This window comes from Neomonachus schauinslandi, chromosome 5, assembly GCF_002201575.2.
Source record: "Neomonachus schauinslandi chromosome 5, ASM220157v2, whole genome shotgun sequence".
NCBI lineage: Eukaryota > Metazoa > Chordata > Mammalia > Carnivora > Phocidae > Neomonachus > Neomonachus schauinslandi.
The window spans coordinates 61,478,907-61,503,068 of NC_058407.1; the positions used below are offsets into that span (position 1 = coordinate 61,478,907).

The 24,162-nt window shown below is 52.7% G+C and overlaps 1 protein-coding gene across 1 annotated transcript in view; it reads right to left on the bottom strand.

The window, feature by feature from the left end:
- Positions 1-11,553: 11,553 nt before the first annotated feature.
- The window catches only part of TAMALIN (trafficking regulator and scaffold protein tamalin), a 26,123-nt gene continuing 13,514 nt past the window's right edge, over positions 11,554-24,162 (bottom strand). Inside the window, exon 10 of the mRNA XM_044915199.1 lies at positions 11,554-11,862. Within this exon, the coding sequence (XP_044771134.1) occupies positions 11,554-11,862 (309 nt within the window). The remainder of the gene's footprint in view (positions 11,863-24,162) is intronic.

Genomic DNA, 24,162 nt, shown 5'->3' on the forward strand with positions numbered 1-24,162 from the left:
TCTGATAACGAGCCCCAGCCGGAAAGACTGATGCATTTTCCTATTGTTAAAGTATTTTTAGTCACAGGCTCTGGATTCATTTAAAGACTCACGTTCAGAAAGGGGAAAAAATTTTTTTTTGAGAACTGAGAAGGAGAGCACAAGAGCCTCCCACGCAAGGGGCTGCCACTTATTCCATGCTGGGCTGCAGCTCCTGGCCCGGGGCCCGGGGAGCGTGTTTGTGGCAAGATGGTTGGCAGACTTGCCAGACCTCGCTCCAGCCCTGCTTCGCAGACACCACGACCAGCTGGGAAGCCAGGCAAGGAGAGCAGGGCAGGGGCTGAGGGCTCAGGGAAGCCAAGTCCCCGAGTCCAAACCAGCTGGGGGGCTCAGGGACCCTCCTCAGGGACCAATGCAGAGGTCCCCCGATGGCCACCCAGCTCACTCCAGCGTCCCTCCCCAGCCCGAGCTGACCAGTGCCTCATCCAGGCTGGGTCACAGAAGAGGAGGCCCCAGAGCGTGGTGGAAATCTCCAAGGAAGGAGAGAGATGGCAGCACCTGTCTCTTCCCACGTCTCCCAGCTCTTGATCATGGCATGCTCCCAAATGTGACTCCCACCACCACCCAACTCAGGTCAAGCTTTACTCTCACTCCTCGGGAAGGTCAGCCACCCGTTTCCTCCTCTGCCCCCCTCCTCTCAAGGCCAAAGAAACCACAACACAGATGGTCACAATGGAAAAAGATCCAAACAGCCCAGCCCCCATGCCTCAGTTTCCCCATCCCTAAGACTCACCAGCTGTCTCTTCACGATCTGCTTAGACTCTCAGAGATCCTGGACAACCGCACCAGGCGAGTATCCTGTGGTTGGTCAGGGGCTCTTCCTGGCAGCCTCAGGGAGCCCTGTGGAAAGAGACAGGACTGCCCTGTCAGCCCGGCCTGCCCGGCCAAGGCTGTGCACCAGCTGAGCGGACTTAGGACATGGAGCTGTCTCCAAGCCAGCATGCCCTCCTCTGTTTATATAGCCGAAACCAGAGCCGGCCTCTGGGGACAGAGGGAGCTGCCTCGCGGCCCTCCTGGCTGAGGCCTGACTTTGGCCCAGGTCAGCAAGAGCCCAAAATAGTCAGCTGACAGTAGCCCCGGCGTGAGCGTGACCCTGGGCTCGTGCCCGGGCCTGGCAGACAGGTGCCCACGTCACAAGACCAATAGCTCTAGCACTCACGGGGCCCCGGTTGGCAGCCCCTCGGGGTGGCCTTGGCAGTGGATATGGCATGAGAGTTCCACCCAGTCACCACCATCACCCAGACAACGAGCTGAACACACGGAATTCTGCCCACGGGGGCCGCTCTGTACCCAGAGGGGAAGGCTGGGCACTCAGGAGGCGGTCTGAGCTGACGGTAGAGGTGGGGGCCAGGTTGAGGGAAGCCATCTGGCCCGCTGCTGTCTTCACTCACGTGCCTCCCGAGTCCAGATCCCTGGCTGACCAGGGACACCTGCCTCTCCCACTTACAGTAATTCCCCTCCCTGCCCCCAGCCCAAGGTTGGTGGCATGGAGCCGGCTGCCAGCAGGTAGCCAGGTGCACACCCAGCCCAGCCCCTGGAACAGGAGGCCCTGCTTCCCAGGGCCTCCCCTCCTTCCACCCAGGTTCACACTGGGCACCCCGGCCTCCCCCATCGCAGCCACCTCCATGGGACTCCCTGTGCCCTGAACACCCACTCCCCATGAGGCAACAGTGTCTGGGGAGCCGGGGGAGATACAGAGCCAGCTCCTCCTTCATCTAGGGATCTCTCAAGGCCTGAAGGGGGCTGTGGTTCGGAGACAGCCCTCCGTTCCTGGAAAGGAAAAAGGCAATCACAGGCCCCTGGCCAGGGTGCCAGGTTGAACTCCAGCTCTCTCAGGTAAACATGGTAACCGGGACTGCGGTGCCCTTGGCCCCATCCTAGTGTCTGAGAGCCCATGGGAAAGATCTGGTGGAAATCCCGTTCCTACACTCCACCCCTCACCCCCAGATCTTCTCCAGAAGCGTCCTCAGGCAAGGAAGGTGTGTCCTCCACCAGCCGACCAGGCCTCTGGGAGACCTTGATTCTAAGCTTAGCTCTACACGTCCTCACTATAGGATCTTGAAAAGTCACTTCTCCCCTCTATAACTCAGTTTCTTCATCCATAAAAGAAGGTGAACTAGATGGCCTAGAATCCCTCTGGCCACGGCCACACAAGTCTGAGATTTTCCCCCTCAAGGATGTTGGGTGAATCGTGGAGGGTCTATCACACCTTTGTCAGCAAGATCTTCCCCATACAGACCCACCATAGTAGGACGGGGGTGGTCATCGCCCTTTTAGGGGGCAGATGATCCCAGCCTTCCCTCATGCACTCCCTTGGTGCACTCCCTAGAAACAAGCCAACTTCCCATCCCCTCTGCCGCCCCGCTATACTCCCAGCCTTGCTTGAGCTATCCAGCCCCACCCCATCAGCACCAGACATACGCTGCCTTGGTAACAGCAGTCATTCACCCACACCCTTGCCCCTCTCCTCCCACACCAGCCTATGCGCCCCAGGCCCAGAGTCCCCCAGCCTATCCTGCTAAGAAAGCCAGGCGTCCCCTTTCCCCACCCCCACATTACCTCCATCACTGAAGAAATCAGATCTCCCCAAGTTGAGCAGCACCTCACCTGCCACCTCTGCAGGGCTTCCCCCTCCATCCCTGAAACCACATCTGCTTAGGGCAGCTCCACACCCACCTCTGCCCCCGAGTCCGACCTGCTTGAAGGCCCCAGAGGTGTACAGAGGTGTACAAAGGACAACAGTAGAGCACTTACCAGTCTGGATGAACCAACAGACCTCGGACAACAGTCAACCATCCCTTGGGCCCCCAGGGCCTGGCAGAAGGAGCTGGGACACCAGAGAGGGACCAGGGCTGGCTTCTGTCCATGGTGGAAGCCTACAGAGGGAGAATCAGTGTGAGTGCGGAGGAACCAGTCAGCAGGGACATTCCCTGGAGGCAGCACAGCCAGGAAACACAGGAGTAGGAATAGGGGCAGGACCCAGGCCATGAGAAGCAACAAGCCAGCCCAAGGACTTCCCTTGGCTGGGCAGCAGAACCTGGGGGCACACAGAACCCCAGGCAAACAGCTCTTGGGGATGTGGGACGTGATCAGGAACTGCTGACAGTATCTGGGCCATCTCAGGGCCACAGAGACACATGCCAGCATCCAGCCCCTCAGTCTCCTGTCCCACTCCTGGGTTGTCGGGGCGGGGGTGCGGGGTGCGGGGGCTTCAGTCCAGCACTTGGCCCTGATGCGCACAAAAGGGCATTTTGTAGGCAGAGAAAAGGGAGCTACTGTGAGGACAGGGCAAAATACCCCTCTCTCCTTAGAAGGCTCCAACTTGGCCCCTAAAGCCTCAGAGGACCCCAGAGGGCAGGGGCTCAATCGCCCCATCTTCAGGCAGCTCAGCCTTCTAACCAGAGCAATGGGGACTCCCAAGAAATACTCTGTGAAGGCACTCCAGTCCCCAAACATGAAGACCCAGCTTGAAGCGAAGTGCTTAAGGGCACAGACGCTGGATCCAGATGCCTGTGTTCAAATCCTGGCTCTGTCACTTGTCATCTTCGGCAAGTTACAAAATCTTTCTGTGCCTCATGTTCCTCAACTGTGAAAATGACAATCTGTAATTGACATCTCTGAAATTAACAACCACAGAGATATGCTGGGGCTTAAAATGAGTTCATACGTGTAAAGGACATAGAACAGTGCCAGATACATATATGATAGCACTACCATTACCAGGAGAAATTAAATGAGGACACATCAGAGCCAGCCCCAGACCCTGGTTTTTATTTCAAGCCACTTCTGGGCACCTGGCCTCCACTTCTGGAGCCAAATGTGAGCACCACCCTTCCAGCCTTGTTAAGCTCTCCTCCGATCTCTCACCAGTGCCACAGCCTCCTTCAGCCAGGGTACTCCAGACCCCACATCTCTCCTTCCCTTTTTCCACCCTAATTCAGCCCTCTCCTCTCTCATCTGAGCCCCAGAGTGAGAGCAGGACCAGGTGCCCTACAGGCCAAGATGAGGTGTGGGAAAGAGAAGCAGATGTTTCCATGGTGGGAGGTAGAGGGAGTAAGGAGGAGGAGGAGGGCCCCAGAGGGTGGGTGATGGGCTTCCTTGCCCTCCTGACCTCTGCCCCAGGGTCCACGGGCTAATGGAAGCTACTCTGGACCATGGTACCTGGGTTCTCCTCTTACACAGCTACCAGCACTCCCATGCTCCTGTGGGTGTAATGGAGAGCAGGGAGTAAAGGTGGCAGGAGAGAAAGGGAAGGGAAAAGTCTAGAACACCCGGAGGGCTTCCAGCCCCTCACAGAAGGCAAAATCAGGCTTCAGACCTGCCCTAGCCCATGGGCTACACCTGCTTCCCAGAACGACACTGTCATCTTCCCATACCCCAGAAACAGGTCCACAATAAGGCCCTGCGCTCCCCTCCACGACCTTCCCTTTTCTCCCTACCAGTCCACAACTGAGGAGGAAGGGCAGGAAGGGCCAACACCTCCCACCACAGTCAGGCCAGCCCTGAGCACCCAGGTCTTCCTGTCTCTGAGAGTAGGGGCCAGAGTCGGCGACCCAGGTCATGCCCAGAAAGTGCTTCATAACATCTTAGAACCCCTCTCCTGTCTCAGACCAAAATTCCCTCCGCGAGCACTGACTGAGGGCCTACTGTGAGCCAGGCAGTGAGCCATGAACCACAGGAGATCTGAGAAGGAGCAAACCTACATCTCTGGGCCCCAGGAGGTTCTGATGGGGGAATGAATCAAGGTCAGTTACACTCAGCACTGTGCAGAGGGTGAACCCAGGGCCGAGGGGGCTTGGAGGAGAAAAGTGTGATGCCCCCTAAATGGCGTGGGAACCTCAGGCCAGACCTCAGGACCCCGTTCTTGCTCCCCCTCCCTTGCTGTGCTCCAAGCACATGGGCTTACTTTCCCCCGTCAGACCACTGCTTTGGCTGTTCCTTCTACCAAGAAAGTCATTGCCCAGCATGTCTGTATGGTTAGCTTCTTCTCAGCAATCAGGTTTCCAGTCCCATTCCACCTCCTTGGAGAGCTTCCACACACACCCCCGCCACCACCACCTATTAACCTATTTTTATTAGCTCCACAGGACTAATGCTGTTCACTCATCTGTCTCAATCTCGGCAGTCTTTGGTCTCCCAAACAGAGCTCAGCACTAGTAGGTACTCGGGAAGTATTTGAGGAATGTGGGAGAAGTGGACTCACGCGTGCCTGCATCAGAACTGGGCTGAGATGACCAGCCAGCTGCTTGGAAGGAGGTGGGGAGAATGCTGGAGCTAAGGAACTGGCCCTTCCATTGGAGGGCAGATCCAAAGTCTGAGGGTTCATCCCTATGCTGAGCTACAACCCTGACTCCAAGAGCCCCAGGCCTGGATCCCAGCTCTGCCTGGGCCCACCGGAAACCTCCTTCCCCTCCTTCCTATCAAGTATTTGTCTTCTCTTAACTACACTCCTCCTCACCACAGGACATGGCTGGCAGACCCTCTGCAGCCCCAATGCCTTCCTGGATGTAAGCTCTGCATTGGCCAAGTCCCCAACCAGAAATGGGCATAATAACAGCAGATGATATTTACTGAACACCATGTGCTAGATACATTACTAAGCACTTTACATGCACTTTCTCATTGCAGCCTCACAACACTATGAGGAAGAGGTAACTATAATGAACATTTTACCGATGGGGAAACTAAGGCACAGAAATGCTAAGCAACTTGCTGAAGGTCACACAGCTAGGAAGTGGCAAAGCCAGGATTAGGACCCAGGGGGCCTGACCAGGGAGCCCCGGGCCAGGCATCCCTCTTCCCCTCCTAGACTCCTCTAGTGGGTAGAGGTCTCAGATTGCATGGAGCAGTTTGGCAGCTAACACCAGAAAGCAAGTGGGAAGCTCCGGGCCCTGGGTTCCTGCGCCTCAGAGCCAGGCACTAGGCCTGAACTCCTTTTTTTTTTTTTTTTTTAAAGATTTTATTTATTTATTTGACAGAGAGATAGAGAACACAAGTAGGCAGAGAGGCAGGCAGAGGGAGAGGGAGAAGCAGACTCTCCACTGAGCAGGGAGCCTGACGTGGGGCTCGATCCCAGGACGCTGGGATCATGACCTGAGCCGAAGGCAGACGCTTAACTGACTGAGCCACCCAGACGCCCCTAGGCCTGAACTCCTGAGCTAATTTTCCTCACTCCAACACAGGCCCCAACATTTATAATCAGTCACATTCATCTTGTTCATCTCGTTCATCTTGGTCCTCCTTCTGCCTGGCTGCCATCATTTGGGATCTTGATTTTATCCTGTCCTTCCCCTTGGCTCTAGGCCTTTACAAAGAGTCAGCCGGCTTCCCTTTTAAGTTTTCATTCAAGTCACTGATCTAAACATTCACCTGGAGTGGGTGTAGGACCACGGTTGCAGCCGCCACTAAAGCCCCTGTCCAGGCTGTTATCAGCCCCCTAATCCATCAGCACCCTTTGGGCACAACTGTTACGAAGACACCTACCTCTGCCCAGCCTTCCTTTTCCCAGCATGCCCGAACACTAACTAGCCCCCAATCCAAATTAAGGCTTCACTGTAAATGCCACTTCTGCAGCATTTCTAATCCCAGGTCCGTTCCTGACTCTACGAGACCCTCTCCTGGCTCGATTTCTTCATTCAATCCCAAGAAGGGGTTGCACAGGGCGAGTCTGGTCCCTCCCCTCCCGAACTCCTGGAACCCATTCCCCGCAGCCGGCGGGGAAATGGAAGGAATTTCTCCTGCCTGGCCACCTCCAGCGCCCCTCGCGGGCCAAACCCCACCCTTGGCGGGCCGGGGAGAGAAAGCCTTGGCCGCCGCACTCGGGGGCTAACTCTGAGCGAGCCGGCTCCTCTGGGAATCCAGTCCTTCCCTCCCCGCACCCAACACAGCCCCAATCCCCAGCAGGATACCCAGCGTGGCTCCCGGCCCACCCCACTGCCTACGCGGAGACCCCATCCTTCCCGGGCCTCTCCCGGGGGCCCCCTCCCCCCCCCCCCCCCCCCCCCCCCCCCTGGCCCGCCGAGCTCTGCTCGCCTCTGCACCCCCGCCTTCCGGGGTCGCGCACCAGCCGGCGGGGAGCTGCTCCGCACCGCAGGGGCGCCCATGCCGAGAGGCCGGGGGTCGCGGGCGCCGCGCGGGGGCCCCCACCAGTTCCGCCGCCGCCGCCGCCACGCGCGCTCCTGCAGCCGCGCCGCCGCGACTCCGAGCCCCCCACCCCGGGAAGCCCCCCGCCCCGCAGTTCCGGCTGCGGCCGCGCCCCCCGCCCCCGCAGCCCGCGGCCGCCAGCGCCGCGGTCCCAGCCCCGGGCGCGCCTCCCCCGGTGGGCGGGCGGGGACCGTGACGCGCGCCCATTGACGTCTCCGGAATCCCGGCGGCTGCGGCCGACGCAGCCTCATCAATGGGGCTAAAAATAGCGGCGCCCGGAATAGCCGCGAGCGCCCCGCCCCGCGCCCCCCCCCCAACACACACGCCGCACACCCAGTTACATAATCCGCCTCCCTGCGGCTGGGGTGCGGGAGCTGTTTTTCAGGGGAGGGTTCTGTGGCCTTTCTAGCACCTTCCGAGGCAGCAAAGCCGGAGCTGAGTTACAAATTTACCCGGGGCTTCCCCGGAAGAAGAGATGGGAAAAGTGAGGCCCAGAGAGGCCCCGCGGTGGCCCAAGGTTACACAGCAATTAGGCTAGCTTAAGAGGACAGGGCCCTGGCCCTCTGAGTCTTGGGCACCCCCACCAGCATCGATTGGTTGGCCTGCATGCCACCCCAAGGGCAAGAAACCCAACTAGCAGGGTGCCCAGCTTCCACACAAGATGGCATCTTAGACAGAGAGAGGGGACTTCTTGGGAGGGTAAAATTTCTCCTGAAGAGAAGCATTCCCAGAGGCGGGGAGCCCAAGGCTGGGGCAAGGCTGGTGGTGGATTCACTGATCTAGCTGTTCCCACGCTACTGTGTGACCAACCGCAAGTCACTTCACCTCTCTGGGCCTGGGTGATAATAATACCCACCTTCTCTGGTTATCAGGAGATTGAACGGCGGCGGAGGTGCTTCGTACACAGTAGGCACTCGCAGTCACTGTCTTCTCCTTGCTCCCCTCTAGGAGTCAGACTTCCCCCAATCCACAAGAGTGCTTAGTGCAGGAAATACACAGAGGCTCCCCACAGTGGCCAGGAAGCCAGTGAGTGGCCCACCCTCTTCTGGCCATAGTATCCAAGCACAGGTCTCCTCAGTAAGAACCTTCCTGGGGGTGGGAGGACTCAGGTCTCTCTCTCACACCTGACTGGAACACTCTTTGGAAATGGAAGAGAACTACCTCGTCCAGAGCAAATCCTTCTCTCGCAAAGGCCTCCGACTTAAGAGTGGCTGGTTCAGGGAAGCCAGGCCAAGGCTGGAGCAGTGGGACTGGGGGCTTACTGGGTGGGGTGGGGTTGCAGTGTCTGCTCTTGTACGGCCAGCCAGGCAAGGCTACTGGGGAATAGCCCTTCGGCAGGGCCCCAGTCCTGGGCTCTGCTGCCCCAGCCACCAGGCCCTGCTCATTTTTAGAGCCACCTTAAATTACAAGCATGTTATCATAATCCCCAGCACCCAGGCCAGGCCCCACGCAGCAAAGAATCGCTTCTGCATTCAAAACTCTCCAAAAGAGGCCCCACACCCCCACTCAGCCCTCATTCCAGGGGCCACATTCCTCTCCCCACCCCCCTGCCCACCCACAGAAATCCTTTTCTGGACCTGTCCTAAACTGCTGCAACTCAGAAGCCCCTTTCTCTCATTCTTCATGATGATCCCAAGAACCTCTGGTTTGTCTCAAAATCCAGGTTCTTCTCAGAACTTTTACATTTCTTTCCCAGATTCGAGTATTAGGAGGACATAGAAATAAAGAAACAGGGTTCAAAATGGCAAGGTGGTGGGGGGTGGGGCGGGGAGGGGGCTTGGGGCTAGCTCCCCCTTCTTCCTACCCCAGCAGCTCCTTGCTTCCAAATGGGTGTTTTCAAGAAGCCACTACCCCGTCTTTTTCTTCTTCCAGAAATCTAACTTTTGAAATACATTTTAAAAATATTTGCCTGTGTAGGAGAAATACATTTATTTGGACAGGAAGGATAAAAAAAAAAAAGAAAAAGAAAAGGCTTGATTACCAGTTTTTCCATGAAGTCTTCCAGCCCACAGAGGTCTCTCCCTTCTATAAATACTTTAGCACAACTTGGCTTTATTATATATTCTCCTGTTTTATAATCAAGTAAAATATATACTGAAATATGTAATGCCGAAACACACACACGTGTGTGGCCTTTGATAGCAGGGTGAGGTGGTAGGAGCATAGGTTAAAGGGGCTGGTGCCAACTATTACCAACTGTGTGACTTCCAAGAAGTTACTCACCTTGTCTGGGCTTCAGTTTCTTCATTTGAAACAAGAAGATGGGGCGCCTGGGTGGCTCAGTTGGTTAAGCGACTGCCTTCAGCTCAGGTCATGATCCTGGAGTCCCGGGATCGAGTCCCGCATCGGGCTCCCTGCTCGGCAGGGAGTCTGCTTCTCCCTCTGACCCTCCTCCCTCTCATGCTCTCTGTCTCTCATTCTCTCTGTCCCAAATAAATAAATAAAATCTTAAAAAAAAAAAAAGAAAGAAACAAGAAGATGAAAACATACCAATGTCACAGAGTTGTCATGAAGAGTATATCTTTGGTAGTAGATATAAAGAATGTAGCAAGGAGTCTGGCCCAGCGTAGCTGACCTGCTATTTCCATATAGGAGGCCTTGGGGGAAGGCAGTTCTGGGGAACTTGTCTCGAATCTGCAGATGCAGCACACTCACCTAGCTTTGCCCAGCTGGTATGTTTTATTTGAGGACTTGAGGTGATGGAGGCAATGTCACCTTTTGGTGTCATTACAGATGTCCAGCAGATCTCAGCCCCCTTGTTGCCTCCTTGACCCAGGTCACTCAGGGGGCCAGTGTCCAAGCCAGGACCACAGCCACGGTTTTCTGACTCCCAGACCAGTGCTCTAGCTTCTACCCGCCATCTTGTTCCTTCATACCTAGCCCCTCTTCTTGCTACACAAATTCCAGGAACTACCACACAAACCCTTTTGCAGATGGGAAAACTGACAAGAGAGAAGTCCAACCACTTGCATGGCTCAGGAGCTAGGACTAGAGGGGAAAACAGGCCCCCTGACCAGTGCTGTCACACATTCTGGGAAATTCCTAAGGGAGTAGGGCAAGATCTTGCTGCAAAAATTTGCTTCCTAGTCTGATGGTGTGTGTGTGGGGGGGGGGGGGCAGGACACAGAATAGTTATGAAAACATTGCCAGAAGGCCCAAAAGATGGTCTCCAAGAGTCCTCCAGCTGGCACTGGGATTGGAATCTGGAGGGTTAATCTGAGAGGCCTCCCTTGAAGAGAACATGGGGCATTCACTGTGTGAAAGCAGAGGACCAGGCAAGACAGAAGGGAGGGCATTGCATGGAGGAAAAAGGCTCACCTGGAAGTTCTTAGGTATGGATGGGGTGGGGGCAGGGTTGAGAGCCTGGGGGTGGAAAGCCCCAGGACCCAGATAATCAGCCAGACCCCTGGTGGTCTTCCCCACATGCCCCTCCCTCTCATAGTAGCAAAAACCCTTGATCCAACTGCGCCCAGTCAGGGACACACCATTGCTCCTCACCTGCATCCTGGCCCACTGGGGCTGGGGGTAAAAGTATGTCAAGGGGGTTCCCCAGCCCATTCAGGCCCAGAAGGGGCTCCCCTGCCCTGGCCCTGAGAGAGGAGAGGGGCTGTACAGGGGATTCCCTTCATGGTTCCCTTCCTCGTCCTGAGAATCAAGAAAGACTTCGCTGGGGTCCCCCTCCCGGTTTTAGGAGCAATTAAAGGGGGGAAATGGGGACACAAAGATAGGGCAGGGCTTTCCTGGGGCTCTCCCAGGGATCAGGGGCCTCCCAGGGACACCATCCGGGTGGGGTTACGGGGTTACGTGCTCTGAATTACATAAGGGTGAGGAGGCCTGGCTGGGTGCTTTTCTGAAAGTGCCTCAACATTTGCTTTTCCCTGGTTGCCATGAGAGGCTGTCAGGGCCGGCAAGAAAAAGTGATCAAGGTCACCAGGCTGGAAGTGACAGAGCTGGAATTAATACCAAGATTTCCCCTAAATCCAAGCCAGGCTCTTCATTAAAAACAAGCAGAAATCCTCCATAACTTTATTTTTTAGATTACAAAATCAAACAGGCTCGTTGTAAACAAATGCAGAATGTTACAGATCTACGTGATTTACGAAGCGAGAGGCTGGTAATCAACTCCCGAAGGAGGAGAGTTTGGTAATGCTCTGGTGTCTGCTTCCAGATTTCTCTCCAAGTCGCCAGAGATCAGACCTGGCCCGGCGGGCCCTCCCAGTGGGGCCGGGACCGGAACGCCAGGCCGGAAGGAACAGGGCTGGGCCCCGCTGCAACACTGCAGCCCGGGCCGTGCCCCACGCCATTCTCCCGGGGGCGGCCGCGCTGCCGCGCGCCTGGCCGGGCTGGGCCGGGTGGGGCCCGGGGAAGCCGCTACGTCACGAAGCGGACGGGAGGGAGCCCGCGGCGCTCCAGCCAGGCTTCCATTACATCACCCGGCGGCGCGGAGCGGCCGCGGGGTAAACTCCGCCGCAAACCATTGGCTACCTTGCGGCCCTTCCAACCAATAGCACGATTGCATGCAAATCGGCCATTGGGCGTTTGCTTCCTTCGGATCTGGTGTATGCAAATAGACGCCCTCGCGAGGATGGGGGCGCCCCGGGATGAGGCAGAAGAGGGGTCCCGAAGTCTGTAGGAGGCTGGTTTGCGATTAGCCATCCCAAATCTGGTCCAGCCAGTCCCCTGCGGAAAGGAGTGGAATTAAGGGTAAACTCCCTTCATTCTTGAGCTGTCTTTCCGGCGAGACCCCTTTTCTTGGAGATTCAGTGAACCTAAGAAATGATGCAAAAATTATTTAGGTCAACTTGGAGATGAGGAAAAAGAAGAAATAAGAAATAAAGAGATACAGGGGCCCCTGGGGGGTTCAGTCGATTAAGCCTCTGACTCTCGATTTCGGCTCAGGTCAGGATCTCAGGGGTGTGAGACCGAGCCTCCTGGGCCTGGAGCCTACTGGATTCTCCACCACCACCACCACCACCACCACCCCCCCCCCCGGAAAAAAAAAAAAAGAAGGGATACAGGAAGCTGGAACGTACTTTGGAGAACACCTAGGCCAAACCCTCTGGCCGAAGACACGGTAAAGAACGAAACAGACACAGCCCCTGTCCTCCCACGCAGATTCTTTTTTTTTTTTTAAAGATTTTATTTTTATTATTTATTTGACAGAGAGACACAGCGAGAGAGGGAACACAAGCAGGGGGAGTGGGAGAGGGAGAAGCAGGCTCCCTGCAGAACGGGGAGCCCGACGCGGGACTCGATCCCAGGACCCCGGGATCATGACCTGAGCCGAAGGCAGTCGCTTAACCGACTGAGCCACCCAGGCGCCCTCTCCCACGCAGATTCTTACAGCCCAGCCGGGGGAGACTAATGTTACACCATCTTTCGAATAAGGAGTTTAAGTGCCCTAAAGAGAAAATGAGAGGGCTGCCCCTCCAGGGGCAGCCGGTTGGGTAAGACGTACTGTGCAGTAAATCATTTGAGGCCTGGAAAAAAAGAGAGTGAAAAAACTAAATGCAGGATGCCAACAAGATATTTAATGAGGAGCTATAATTTAGAAGGGATGATGGGTAAGGGAATGCTTCTCCAAGGAAGTAATTTTTCAACTGAGGAGTATTTGTCAGGGGTGGGGGGTGGGGGAGCAAGTATTCCAGGGAGAGGGAACAATATGTGAGAAAGGCCAGAGTGCCAAGAGAATTTGGTTCACTGGAGCAGCAGAGGAAGGTGAATGGCCCGGGCCCAGTGACTGAGGGAGAGTGTTGGGACATGAGGCCAGAGAGGAGTGCCTGGCCCAATCCTGCAGGGCCGCGTGCCAGGCATCGGGCCAAGCACCTTCCTTGCTTTGTCTCTTCCTTCTTTCAACAGCCCTCTAAGGTGGGTACTATTTAGTACTGAGGAAACCGAGGCTCCAAGAGGTTAAAGAACGTGCCGGATGTCACACAGCTGAGAAATAGCAGGGCGTGGATTAGGATCCAGGCCAGTGTGGCCTCAAAGTCTGTGCACTGAACTGCTAGTTACTGGCTCCCAGATTGGAGTGTGCGGTTCAGAGAGGTGAACTGATTTGCCTCGAATTTCCTGGCTTGCAGCAGAGCCTGGGGTCCCCAGAGAGGTCTGTAGATTTTTTTTACAGGGAGATAGGGCTCAAGAAAAGGGATAGGGACAGGGAGGATAGGAAGGATGGGGAGAAAGTGTCCTCCCTGCCCAGACCTTGGGGTGTGCTGGAACTCGCCTAGAACGTGAGGTTTCCTGAAGTGGAAATAGGTAGAAGTTGTTAAGCATCTGTCTCTGGGGGTCTGCGGGTAGCAGGCAGGCAGCTGCTTGCTGGGGCAAACCCAGATTAGCTGGATCTTACGTGCTGTCCTTGTTGCCAAGCGACACCTCCTCCTGCTCTCACCAGCAGAGCCAGCTTTAGTTACCGGTGACACTCCCAGGGGAGCTCCTGGAGAGACATGGAGGCAGACAGGAGAATAGGAGAGGCCAGGCCCTTCTCCCATATGGGTTTACATGGCAATGGGGTGGGTGTCCCTTAACCCTCGGGCGCACCTTTGGGGCCTGTCTCTCCTGTGCCTCCTGCGTGGGCCCAGAAGTCCAGGACCCCCAGGCACGCAAGGAGGGTGGCAGAGTCATGGCCAGTATGTCGGCACAGGCAGGGCTTTCCAGAGAGTGCTGCCATCACAGTTTGGCGGGGAGTCCTGCCGCCACACGTGAGCACCAAGAAGAGCAGTGCTCTGTGTGTGTGTGTGTCCATGTGTGTGTTTGTGTGTGTCTATCTGATCACTGAGCAGGGAATCTATCATCAGGAAGGTTGGGCAACCCACCTGCCTTCTGTAGATTTTGTAAAATTTCCCTCATGTCTCCAGTTGGGGGGTCCCTACCTGTCAGAGGGTTCTGGAGTCATGGAGTAAAGAGGTTCTAATTCCCTGGGATGGGAGCGCCCATTCCCCTGAAAGATGTGGGGGGAAATAATTAGGTGACTTAACTGTTAGGTAACATAAAGCATTAATTTTATATTTTTAGGGAGAGGGTTGTTGTTGTGGTGCGTTTTTTTTTTTTTAAAGATTTTATTTATTTATTTGAGAGAGAGAGAATGAGAGAGAGCACATGAGAGGGGGGAGGGTCAGAGGGAGAGGCAGACTCCCCGCTGAGCAGGGAGCCCGATGCGGGACTCGATCCCGGGACTCCAGGATCATGACCTGAGCCGAAGGCAGTCGCTTAACCAACTGAGCCACCCAGGCGCCCTGTGGTGCGTTTGTTTTGGGTTTTGGGTTTTGTTTGTTTTTGTTTTTGAGGAGTAGGTATCTTAAAGGCACAGAACTGGAATAGCCATTCTCATTCTTAACACGTGACCGCCGTCCACTGGGAGCACACCCTCCCACGTCTCGGGTGGTCTGCGAAGGTGCGCCCAAGTTGTTTTCAGGAGGAGGAGTGTGTGCCTGGTGACTGGAGGGGGTCATGTGGCTCTGCCCTTTCCAGTGGGCATCAGGGTGTGTGAGCACCTGGATTGAGGGGCCGTAAGTGCAGTGACAGAGTGGGCTGTGACGGGCATGGGCTTGGGGCAGAGTACAGCCCTGGGACAATGCAGCCTGCAGCCCCTAGCAGCCCCCATGCCACCCAATTTCTCAGTCTCCTCTTGCTCTCCGTTGGGGCCCTTGGCGGAGGACCCAGAGGAGCCGAGCTTCCACCTGTCCCTGGGGCTGGCTCCAGGGATCCTAAAGCACGTTCTCTGGGCCAGGCTCTGGCTCCCAGCATCGGGGGGGAGGGGGGGGTTGTAGTGGCCTGGCATGGCTATGTAGCCACTCAGGCTGGTGAGGAGGACGAACCTTCAGACACTCACACCATAAATGTCCAGACGCAGAGTCACTTTGGAACTGTCATCTGCAAGCCAGGCAGGGCCTCCTCCCAGGGAGGGCTCGGTAACCTGAGCTGCGGCAGGCCCTCAGGTCACTTCGGGAGCGGACAGCTGATGCTCCTGGGGACCATTCGTCATGCCCCCGGCCCAGCCCGGCATTGCCATGGCTATTTCCAGTCCCTGGGAGCAGCTTACGTAACAGGTTAGAAGCCAGGGGCTGGGCTGGGGGCACTCGTGGCAAGGGATGGGGCTGCTCTCACTTCCCACTGTCAGGCCAGCCTCTCAGCACCCCTTTTCTACCTGTGGAGAAGGGTGTGGGGAGAGGGAGCTCACAGGTCTATGTGGAATCACTGTGGACAGCCTGGTGTCTACCAGCACTCTTCACTTCCTCCCTCCCATCTTGGCCCAGAAGATGGCCCAGCCTCCTTCCTTCCACGAATTTGAGGCCACCAAGCAGCCTCTGTGTCAATCCACTCCGCCCTACACAGCCTCTGTTCTCTCACCCTCCCCTGACCCTCAGAGGAAAAAGCAGGCATGTTTGCTGCCGGCCGGTCTGAGAGAACCCGGTCCCCAACCCCGCAGCCCCTTTCCTGACTCCATGGGGACTGGGAGGTACCACTTGGTGTTTCAGCAGGGTTCAGATACACTTGTCTGCATCATGGCCTCAGGCAGCCTTTGTAAGCTTGCTGAGCCTCCCTTTCCCATCTGGGAACCAGAACAATAATATCTTCTTTTCAGAGTGGTTGTGACCACGAGGGCTTGGGAACCCATTCCAGGAGGCAGATCCCTCACGTGTGTATCCCAAACCTATCTGTGTGGCCTTGGGCAAGTTGTTCAAGTTATCTATTTCAGTTTCCCCCTGTGAAGATTGGAGATGGTGATGGGGCCCAGCTCCCTGGGCTGTGAGGATTCCACGAGTTTGTATGCATAAAGTACTTGAACGGTGCCTGGCACAGGGCAACACCGTCTAAGTGTTGGCTATAATTAGACAACTTTGGGAGATCGTTTTCCTCAGCCTTGGCTCCTGGTAAGCTCTTGGTGAAAGGTGGTTATTTTTAACAACTTCTTTATCCTTCACTGTCTTGATCTTCTTCATAAGCCCACCTTCCTTTCGCCTGGCAATTCCCTTCAAGTGCCCTCGGATCGCTCCTCTTGGGCTGAAGAGCTCCTGCCTCCACCAGCAAAGGCGTGTATAAGTGACATTTGCCGGGGGTGTACATTCACGAGACATTTCACAAACGCTTCTCTTTGGGCCTTGCAGCACACCTGAGAGCAAGCAGTGCAGCTCATGTCACTACGGTCGTTTTGCACGGCCCAGGACAGGGCGTGAGCCACCCAGAAGCATCCGCTGCCACGATGTGTCCCCAGGCCAGGAGTCAGGGTATTCTGACGTCGGGCATGGGAGCACGCCGGAGGAGGCGGCCAGGGCTGGCCAGCTCCATGCTGCCGGGACAGATTAGTGCAGGAGGCCCTCTTTCTTCCAGTCCGCCCCGACTGAGCGCCCACGGCGTCTCCCATCCTAGCCCCGGGCCCAGACCACCCCCAAAATGCTGTGCGGTGGTGCCCTCTGCTGGACAGAAGTGGCCTCTAGCAAACGGTTGCCTCTGTAGGGAGAAAGGTGAGTGGTGGATTTACTCATATTCACACAACAGTCTGTCCAGGGCCTACTGTGTGCCAGGCAGTCTTCTAGGAACCACAGAGATGGGGGAGCAATTAAAAAAACTCCCAAAGTCTCTGCCTGCCTTGGAGATATATTGGTGAGGAGAGGGGTGATACTGATAAACACATATGTAACATAATGCGTCCTACCCAGCGGTGCTATGAAGACAGACAGGGCAGGTAAGTGGCTACAGAATGGCTGGGGCTGCTAACTATAAAGGAACAGTCAGAGGGGCTTCAGGTAGGAGGGACCCCAGGGAAGTGAGGGAAAGAGCTCTTACCTGGGGAAAAGGCCAGCAAGGCAGAGGGCAGTTGCATGCACTAAGAGGGGGAAACTCTGAGTGTGCTGGAAGAATAATGAGACCCATGGAGCCAAGAGCAGCCTTGGGGTGGGGGCAAGCTCAGAGATGGACATCTCTCCCTTTCTTACTATTAGGACATGTGTAGAAGAGAGAACATCTTGCACACTCCAAGAATCAAGGGGCTGGAGAAGAGTCTTGCTCAAAATACAGGCACAAGACAGCCCCTGCTAACAGGTTCCGAGCTGCATATGCCCGGGGCCTGTGAACGGGTATTCCTGGCATCAGCACCATTTTGTAGATAAGGAAACAGGCTGAGAAAGGTAGAGGTTGTGTGGTTTGCCTAAGGACAGAAGGACTTGAATCCAGGTCTGTCAGACTCCAGAATCCAGGCTTTTAACCATGACTTGTGCACTTGGAGGGGAAAAAAAAGGCCAGATACAAAACAGCACGTAGGGTATGGTCACGTTTGTATTAAAATCCATATCCATATATATGCTTCTATATATGGGGAAAAGACTAAAAGGCAATATATCCAAATGCGATGGTCCCTAGGGATGAATTGTGCCTCTAGTTCCACTGAGGGCCAAGGACAGGGGGAAAGGTGATTCCCCCCCAGCCACACCCCAGAAAGTATGAGAGACTTAGCATTAACTACACCCACACCTCATTACCAGGTGCTCCCTTGGAGTTTGCCAAGTGTCATTCACCGTCCTGCCTTTGGTCCTCATGACTGCTATCACCGGGAAGAAACCCGAACCTAGCCTGTGGCATAACTGGCACTAGGGCCGACACCTACAAATTCGGAGTCCTCCAGGGTCGGGTCAAGGAAAGAAGAGATGGCAGACAGGTCAAGAAAGTCCGAAAACCAGGCGGCCAAGGAGGCAAAGGAAAGGAAGCGACGACCAAGAGGTGAAGCAGTTCCCAAGTCTGTCCAGCAGAGGGCGGCAGCGCCCCAAAGCTCCGCAAACCTGCCCGGGCCACGCCCCCCTGCCCAGACCGGCCCCTCCCGGGACCCCCGGGGCCCTGAGGGGCGCGGCGGGGCCCTTCCCGGGACTCCAAAGGGTCTGCGGGGCGAGAGGGTGGAGGGGCGGCGGGTGCGGTGGGGCAAGGGAAGAAGGGGCTCGCCCGAGAGGTTGCCCCGGGGCACGGTGTGGGTGTCTGCAATGGGGTCAAGTGTGCTGGGGCGCCGCGCGTCTGCGCCGGAAGAGCGAGCTGGGGGTGCAGAGCCCGGGTGGGCGTTTGCCAGGAGAAGGTCCCGGCGTGGGCGGGGGGAGGGGGCGCAGAATGTCTGTGGGACTTCCTGGGGCGGCAAGATTTGCTGCTCCGGGGAGGCGGTTACTCACTCAAGCTTTGCCACCTGCTTCCCTCCCAGCTTCCAGCCAAACACAACCCAGAGTCCCCATCTCCACCCCCACCCCAGCTAATGACGGCTGCACCCCCAGGCTGGAACCTGCCTCTGCAATTCAGCCCTCAGCCTCTCAGCTTCAGAGTGCGCGAAGATGGGGGGGGGGGCCCCGCTGATTCCAGTTGGTGCACTGAAGTGGCACTCCCACCCCCACCCCACTTAAACCAAATCCAGAACTTGAAGGTCAATCCTGTAGCCCCCCAGGCAGCTCACGGGCCTCCTCCCCCAGCACCACCACAAGTCTGATCTCCCCATGCCTACCCCCAACGCTTGGTCTAGACAGGAGCCCTTAAGGAGCAGCCGCCTGCAGGGAAGCCCTAGCCGGCCCGCCCCTCAGGTCCCAGCCTCCTCTCCCCTCCCCTCACCCCTGAGCACCGGCCACACACACAACCAGCAGGTCCCGATACCTCTGTAGTGTGCCCACACGCGTGTGTCCGAAGGCATCTCCCTGCCCTCCAAGAGCTCCCAGCCTGGGTTGGGGGGGAAGCCGCCCCCACACCATGGAGCAGAAAGGGCCAGTGGGGCGCACAGGTCATCAGCTCCCTGTGGATGATGTGACCCCAGGGGAGCCGGAGTGCTGTCAGTATCTGGAGCGCCCAGGTTCTAGGTGGGAGGGAGCTCAGAGGTCTCTAGAATCATCTTCAGTCAGCATCCGTTCAGTAATTCCGTACTGAGCATCTGAGGTATTTTTTAACATGTGGCAGCTTCAGCTTACCACAGAACTCCTGCATCAGAATCTTAAGGGAAGGGGTAGGGGTCCTAGCTACTGTTCAATGCCCCACAGGTGATTTGTTGCCATAGTTAGTAATCACTGGTCTTGCCTTCACTTAACCAGAGACCAGTTTCTCAGAGAAAGCAGGATGAGGCCCAGGCCTCAATTAGAGTGAGATTTGGAGAGAGCTGAACATGCTATGTGAGTTGGGACCCGGGTGGCCTGTCATTCTGGTGTGTGTGCGGGGGGAGGATGGGTGCTGCCTGGACCTGGCCAGCTGGGAGGGGGTGTGGGGGGGGCTTTTGAATGACTCTGCAGGGGTCCATGGGGAAAGAGGCCCAAAGGGCCACTATTTGCCTAATTTTTACTTTAAACAAAGTTTTTATTCAAGTTACTTAAACTAAAAAAAAAAAACAAAAAAACCAGTTCACCCATTTCTCCCACCCCCCACCTCATGCCTCTTGCAACCACCAATTACTTATTGGTATCTATCAGCTTAGGTTGTTTCTGTTTTAGATTCTATATATAAGAGAGGTCACATTGTATTGGTCTGTCTCTGTCTGACTTATTTCACTCAGCATAATGCCCTTGAGGTCCATCCATGTTGTTGCAAATATCAAGATTGCATTCTTTTTTATGGCTGAGTAATACATATAAATACCTTGATTTCTTTATCCATTCAGCCCTTGATGGACACTTAGGATGTTTCCATATCTTGGCTATTTTAAATAATGCTTCAGGGGCGCCTGGGTGCCTCGGTTGTTAAGCGTCTGCCTTTGGCTCAGGTCATGATCCCAGGGTCCTAGGACTGAGTCCCACATCGTGCTCCCTGCTCGGCGGAAAGCCTGCTTCTCCCTCTCCTGCTCCCCCTGTCTCTGTTCCCTCTCTCGCTGTGTCTCTCTCTGTCAAATAAATAAATAAAATCTTTTTAAAAATAACAATAAATAAATAAATAAATAACGCTTCAGTAAACCTGGGGGTGCAGATAGCTTTTTGAATTAGGGTTTTCATTTTCTTCGGATAAATACCCACAATTGAAATTGCCAGATCATATGGTAGTTCCAGTTTTAATTTTTCGCGGAACTTTCATACTGTTTTCCACAGTGGCTGCACCAGTTTGTATTCCCACCAACAGTGCAAGAGGGTTCCTTTTTCTCCACATCCTTGCCAGCACTTGTTATTTCTTTTCTTTTTTTTTTTTCTTTTGATACTAGCCATTTGGACAGGTGTGAGGTGATATCTCATTGCGGTTTTGATTTGCATTTCTCTGATGATGAGTGATGTTGAGCATCTTCTCATGAGTCTGTTGGCCATCTGTGTGTCTTTTTTGGAAAAATGTCTATTCACATCCTCTGCCCATTTTTTTTCATTTTTTTTTTCTTTTAAAGTCGGCTCCATGCCCAGTGTAGAGCCCAACGCGGGGCTTGAACTCACGACCCTGAGATCAAGATCTGAGCTGAAACCAAGAGTAGGATGCTTAACCAACTGAGCCATGCAGGTGCCCCACTCTGCCCATTTTTAAAAACTGGATTATTTTTTTGCTATTGACTTGTAGGAGTTCTTTACATATTTTGGATATCAGCCCCTTATTAGATACATGATTTGCAAGTATTTTCTCCCATTGAGTACGTTGCCTTTTCATTTTGTTAATGGTTTCCTTTGGGGTGCAGAAGATTTTCAGTTTGATGTGGTCCCACATGTTTACTTTTGCTTTTGTCGCTTTTGTTTTTGGTGTCAGATCTTTGTCAAGATCTATGTCAGGGAGCTAACCGCCTATGTTTTCTTCTAGGAGTTTTATGGTTTCAGGTCTTACATTCAAGTCTTTAATCCATTCTGAGTGAATTTTTGTGTATGATAGTGGTCCAGTTTCAGTTTTTTACATGTGGCTGTCCAGTTTTCCCAACACCATTTATCAAAGAGACTGTCTTTTCTCCATTGTATATTCTTGACTCCGTCGTAGTAAATTAACCATATAAGCATGGATTTATTCCTGGGCTCTCTATTCTGTTCTAGTCATCCATGTGTCTGCTTTTATGCCAGTATCATGCTGTTTTGATTTACTATTGCTTTGTAATATAGTTGGAAATCAGGCAGTGTGATGTCTCCAACTTTGTTCTTTCTCAAGATTGCTTTAGCTACTCAGGGACTTTTGTGGTTCCATACAAATTTTAGGATTGTTCAATTTGTGTGAAAAATACCATTGGAATTTTGATAATGATTGCATTGAATCTGTAGATTGCTTTGGGTAGTACAGACATTGGTTTACCAATATAATTCTTCCAATCCATGAGCAAGGACTGTCTTTCCATTTGTCTTTTTCAATTTCTTTCATTAATGTCTTATGGGTTTCAATATACAGGTCTTTCACCTCCTTGGTTAAATTTATTCCTAGGTATTTTATTCTTTTCGATGAAATTGTAAATGGGATTATTTTCTTAATTTCTCTTTCTGGTAGTTCATTATTAGTGTTTAGAAACACAACAGATTTTTATGTATTGATTTTGTATCCTGCAACTTTACTAAATCTATTTATTAGTTCTAACAGTTTAGGGATGGAGTCTTTAGAGTTCCTAATATAATATCATGTCTCCTGCAAATACTACAGTTTTACTCCTTCCTTTCCAATTTGGATGCCTTTTTTTCTTTATCTTGCCTAATTGCTCTGACCAGGACTTCCAATACTATGTTAAATAAAAGTGGCAAGAGTAGATATCCTTGCCTTGTTCCTGATCTTAGGGGAAAAGCTTTTAGCTTTTCACTGTCAAATGTGATGATAGCTATGGGTTTTTCATACATAGCCTTTATTGTGTTGGGGTACCCACTTTGTTCACAGTTTTTATCATAAGTGGATATTGAACTTTGTCAAATGCTCTTTTTGCATTTATTGAGATAATCATATGGTTTTTATCCTTCATTTTGTTTACATGGTGTATCACATGGACTCATCTGTGGATGTTGAACCATCCTTGCATCCCTGGACTAAACATGGCATATGATTCTTTTAATGTACTGTTGAATTCAGTTTGCTGATACTTTGCTGAGGACTTTTGCCTCTATATTCATCAGGGATATTGGCCTGTAATTTCCTTGTTTCGTGGCATTCATGTCTGGTTTTGATATCAGAGTAATGCTGGCCTTGTAAAATGTGTTTAGAAGAGTTCCCCTCTTCTGTTTTTTTTTTGGAAGAGTTTGAGAAGGATATTAATTATTTGAATATTTGGTAGAATTCACAGGTGAAGCCATCTGGTCTTGGACTTTTGTTTGCTGGGAGGTTTCTGATGACTGATTCCATCTCCTTACTATTAATAAGTCCCTTCAGATTTTCTATTTCTTCATGATGCAGTCTTGGTAGGTTGCACATTTCTAGGAATGTATCCACTTCTTCTAGGTTGTTCAATCTGTTATATAGAATTGTTCCTAGTGGTCCCTTATGATCCTTTGTATTTCTGTGGTGTCAGTTGTAACATCTGCTCTTTCATTTCTGATTCTATTTATTTGAGTCCCCTCTCTTTTTTTCTTGGTAAGTCTAGCTAAAGGTTGGCCAATATTGTTTATCTTTTCAAAGAACCAGCTCTTGATCTTTTCTATTGTCTTTTTTGTCTCTATTTCATTTATTTCTTCTCTAATCTTTGTTATTTCCTTTCTATTTATTTATTTGTTTGTTTGTTTGTTTATTTGCCAGAGAGAGAGCACACAAGCAGGGGGTGCAGCAGGCAGAGGGAGAAGCAGGCTCCCCGATGAGCAGGGAGCCTGATGCGGGACTTGATCCCAGGACTCTGGGATCATGACCTGGGCTGAAGGCAGACACTTAACCAACCGAGCCACCCAGGCGTCCTTGTTATTTCCTTTCTTTACTAAATCTGGGCTTCATTTGTCCTCTCTTTAGTTCCTTGAGGCATAAAGTTAGCTTGTTTATTTGAGGCTTTTCTTGTTTCTTGAGGTAGGCATTTATCACTCTGAACTTCCCTCTTACAGTTGCTTTTGCTGCCTCCCATAAATTTTAGTATATTCTATTTCTGTTTGCATCTGTCTCAAGGAATTTTTTTTTAAGTCAGCTCCCCGCCCAACATGGGGCTTGAACTCACCACCCTGAGATCGAGAGTCGTGTGTTCTACTGACTGAGCCAGCCAGGCGGCCCTGTTTCTCCTTTGATTTCTTCTTTGGCCCACTGGTTTGTTGAGGAGCATGTTGTTTAATCTCCACATACTTGTGAATTTTCCAGTTTTCTTCATGTAATTAAATTCTAGTTTCATACCATTGTGGTTGGAAAAAATGCTTGATATGATGTCAGTTCTCTTCAATCTAGTAAGACTTGTTTTGTGGCCTAACATATCATCTCTCCTGGAGAATGTTCCTTGTGCATTTGAGAAGAATGTATATTCTGTTGCTTTTGGGTGGAACGTTTTGTAGATATCTGTTAAGTCCATCTGGTCTACCATGCCATTTAAGGCCATATTTATTATTGATTTTCTATCTGGATGATCTATCCATTGATGTAAGTGGGGTATTAAAATCCCCTACTATTATTGTATTGCTGTCAGTTTCTCCCTTTAGGTCTATTAATGTTTGCTTTATACCTTTAGGTGCTCCTATGTCGAGTACATAAATATTTACAATTGTTATATCCTCTTGCTGGACTGACTTCTTTATCATTATGTAACACCCTTCTTTATCTCTTATTACAGTCTTTGTTTTAAAGTCTATTTCATCTAATATAAGCATAGCTACTCCAGCTTTTTTTTGTTTGTTTCCATTTGCCTGAAATATCTTTTCCCATCCCTTCACTTTCAGCCTGTATGTCCTTATATCTAAAGTGTTCTCTTGTAGGCAGCATATAAAAGGGTATTGTTTTTTTTTTTAATTCATTGAACCACTATGTCTTTTTTTTTTTTAAAGATTTTATTTATTTATTTGAGACAGAGAATGAGATAGAGAGAGCATGAGACAGGGTAGGGTCAGAGGGAGAAGCAGACTCCCCGCTGAGCAGGGAGCCCGATGTGGGACTCGATCCTGGGACTCCAGGATCATGACCTGAGCCGAAGGCAGTCGCTTAACCAAC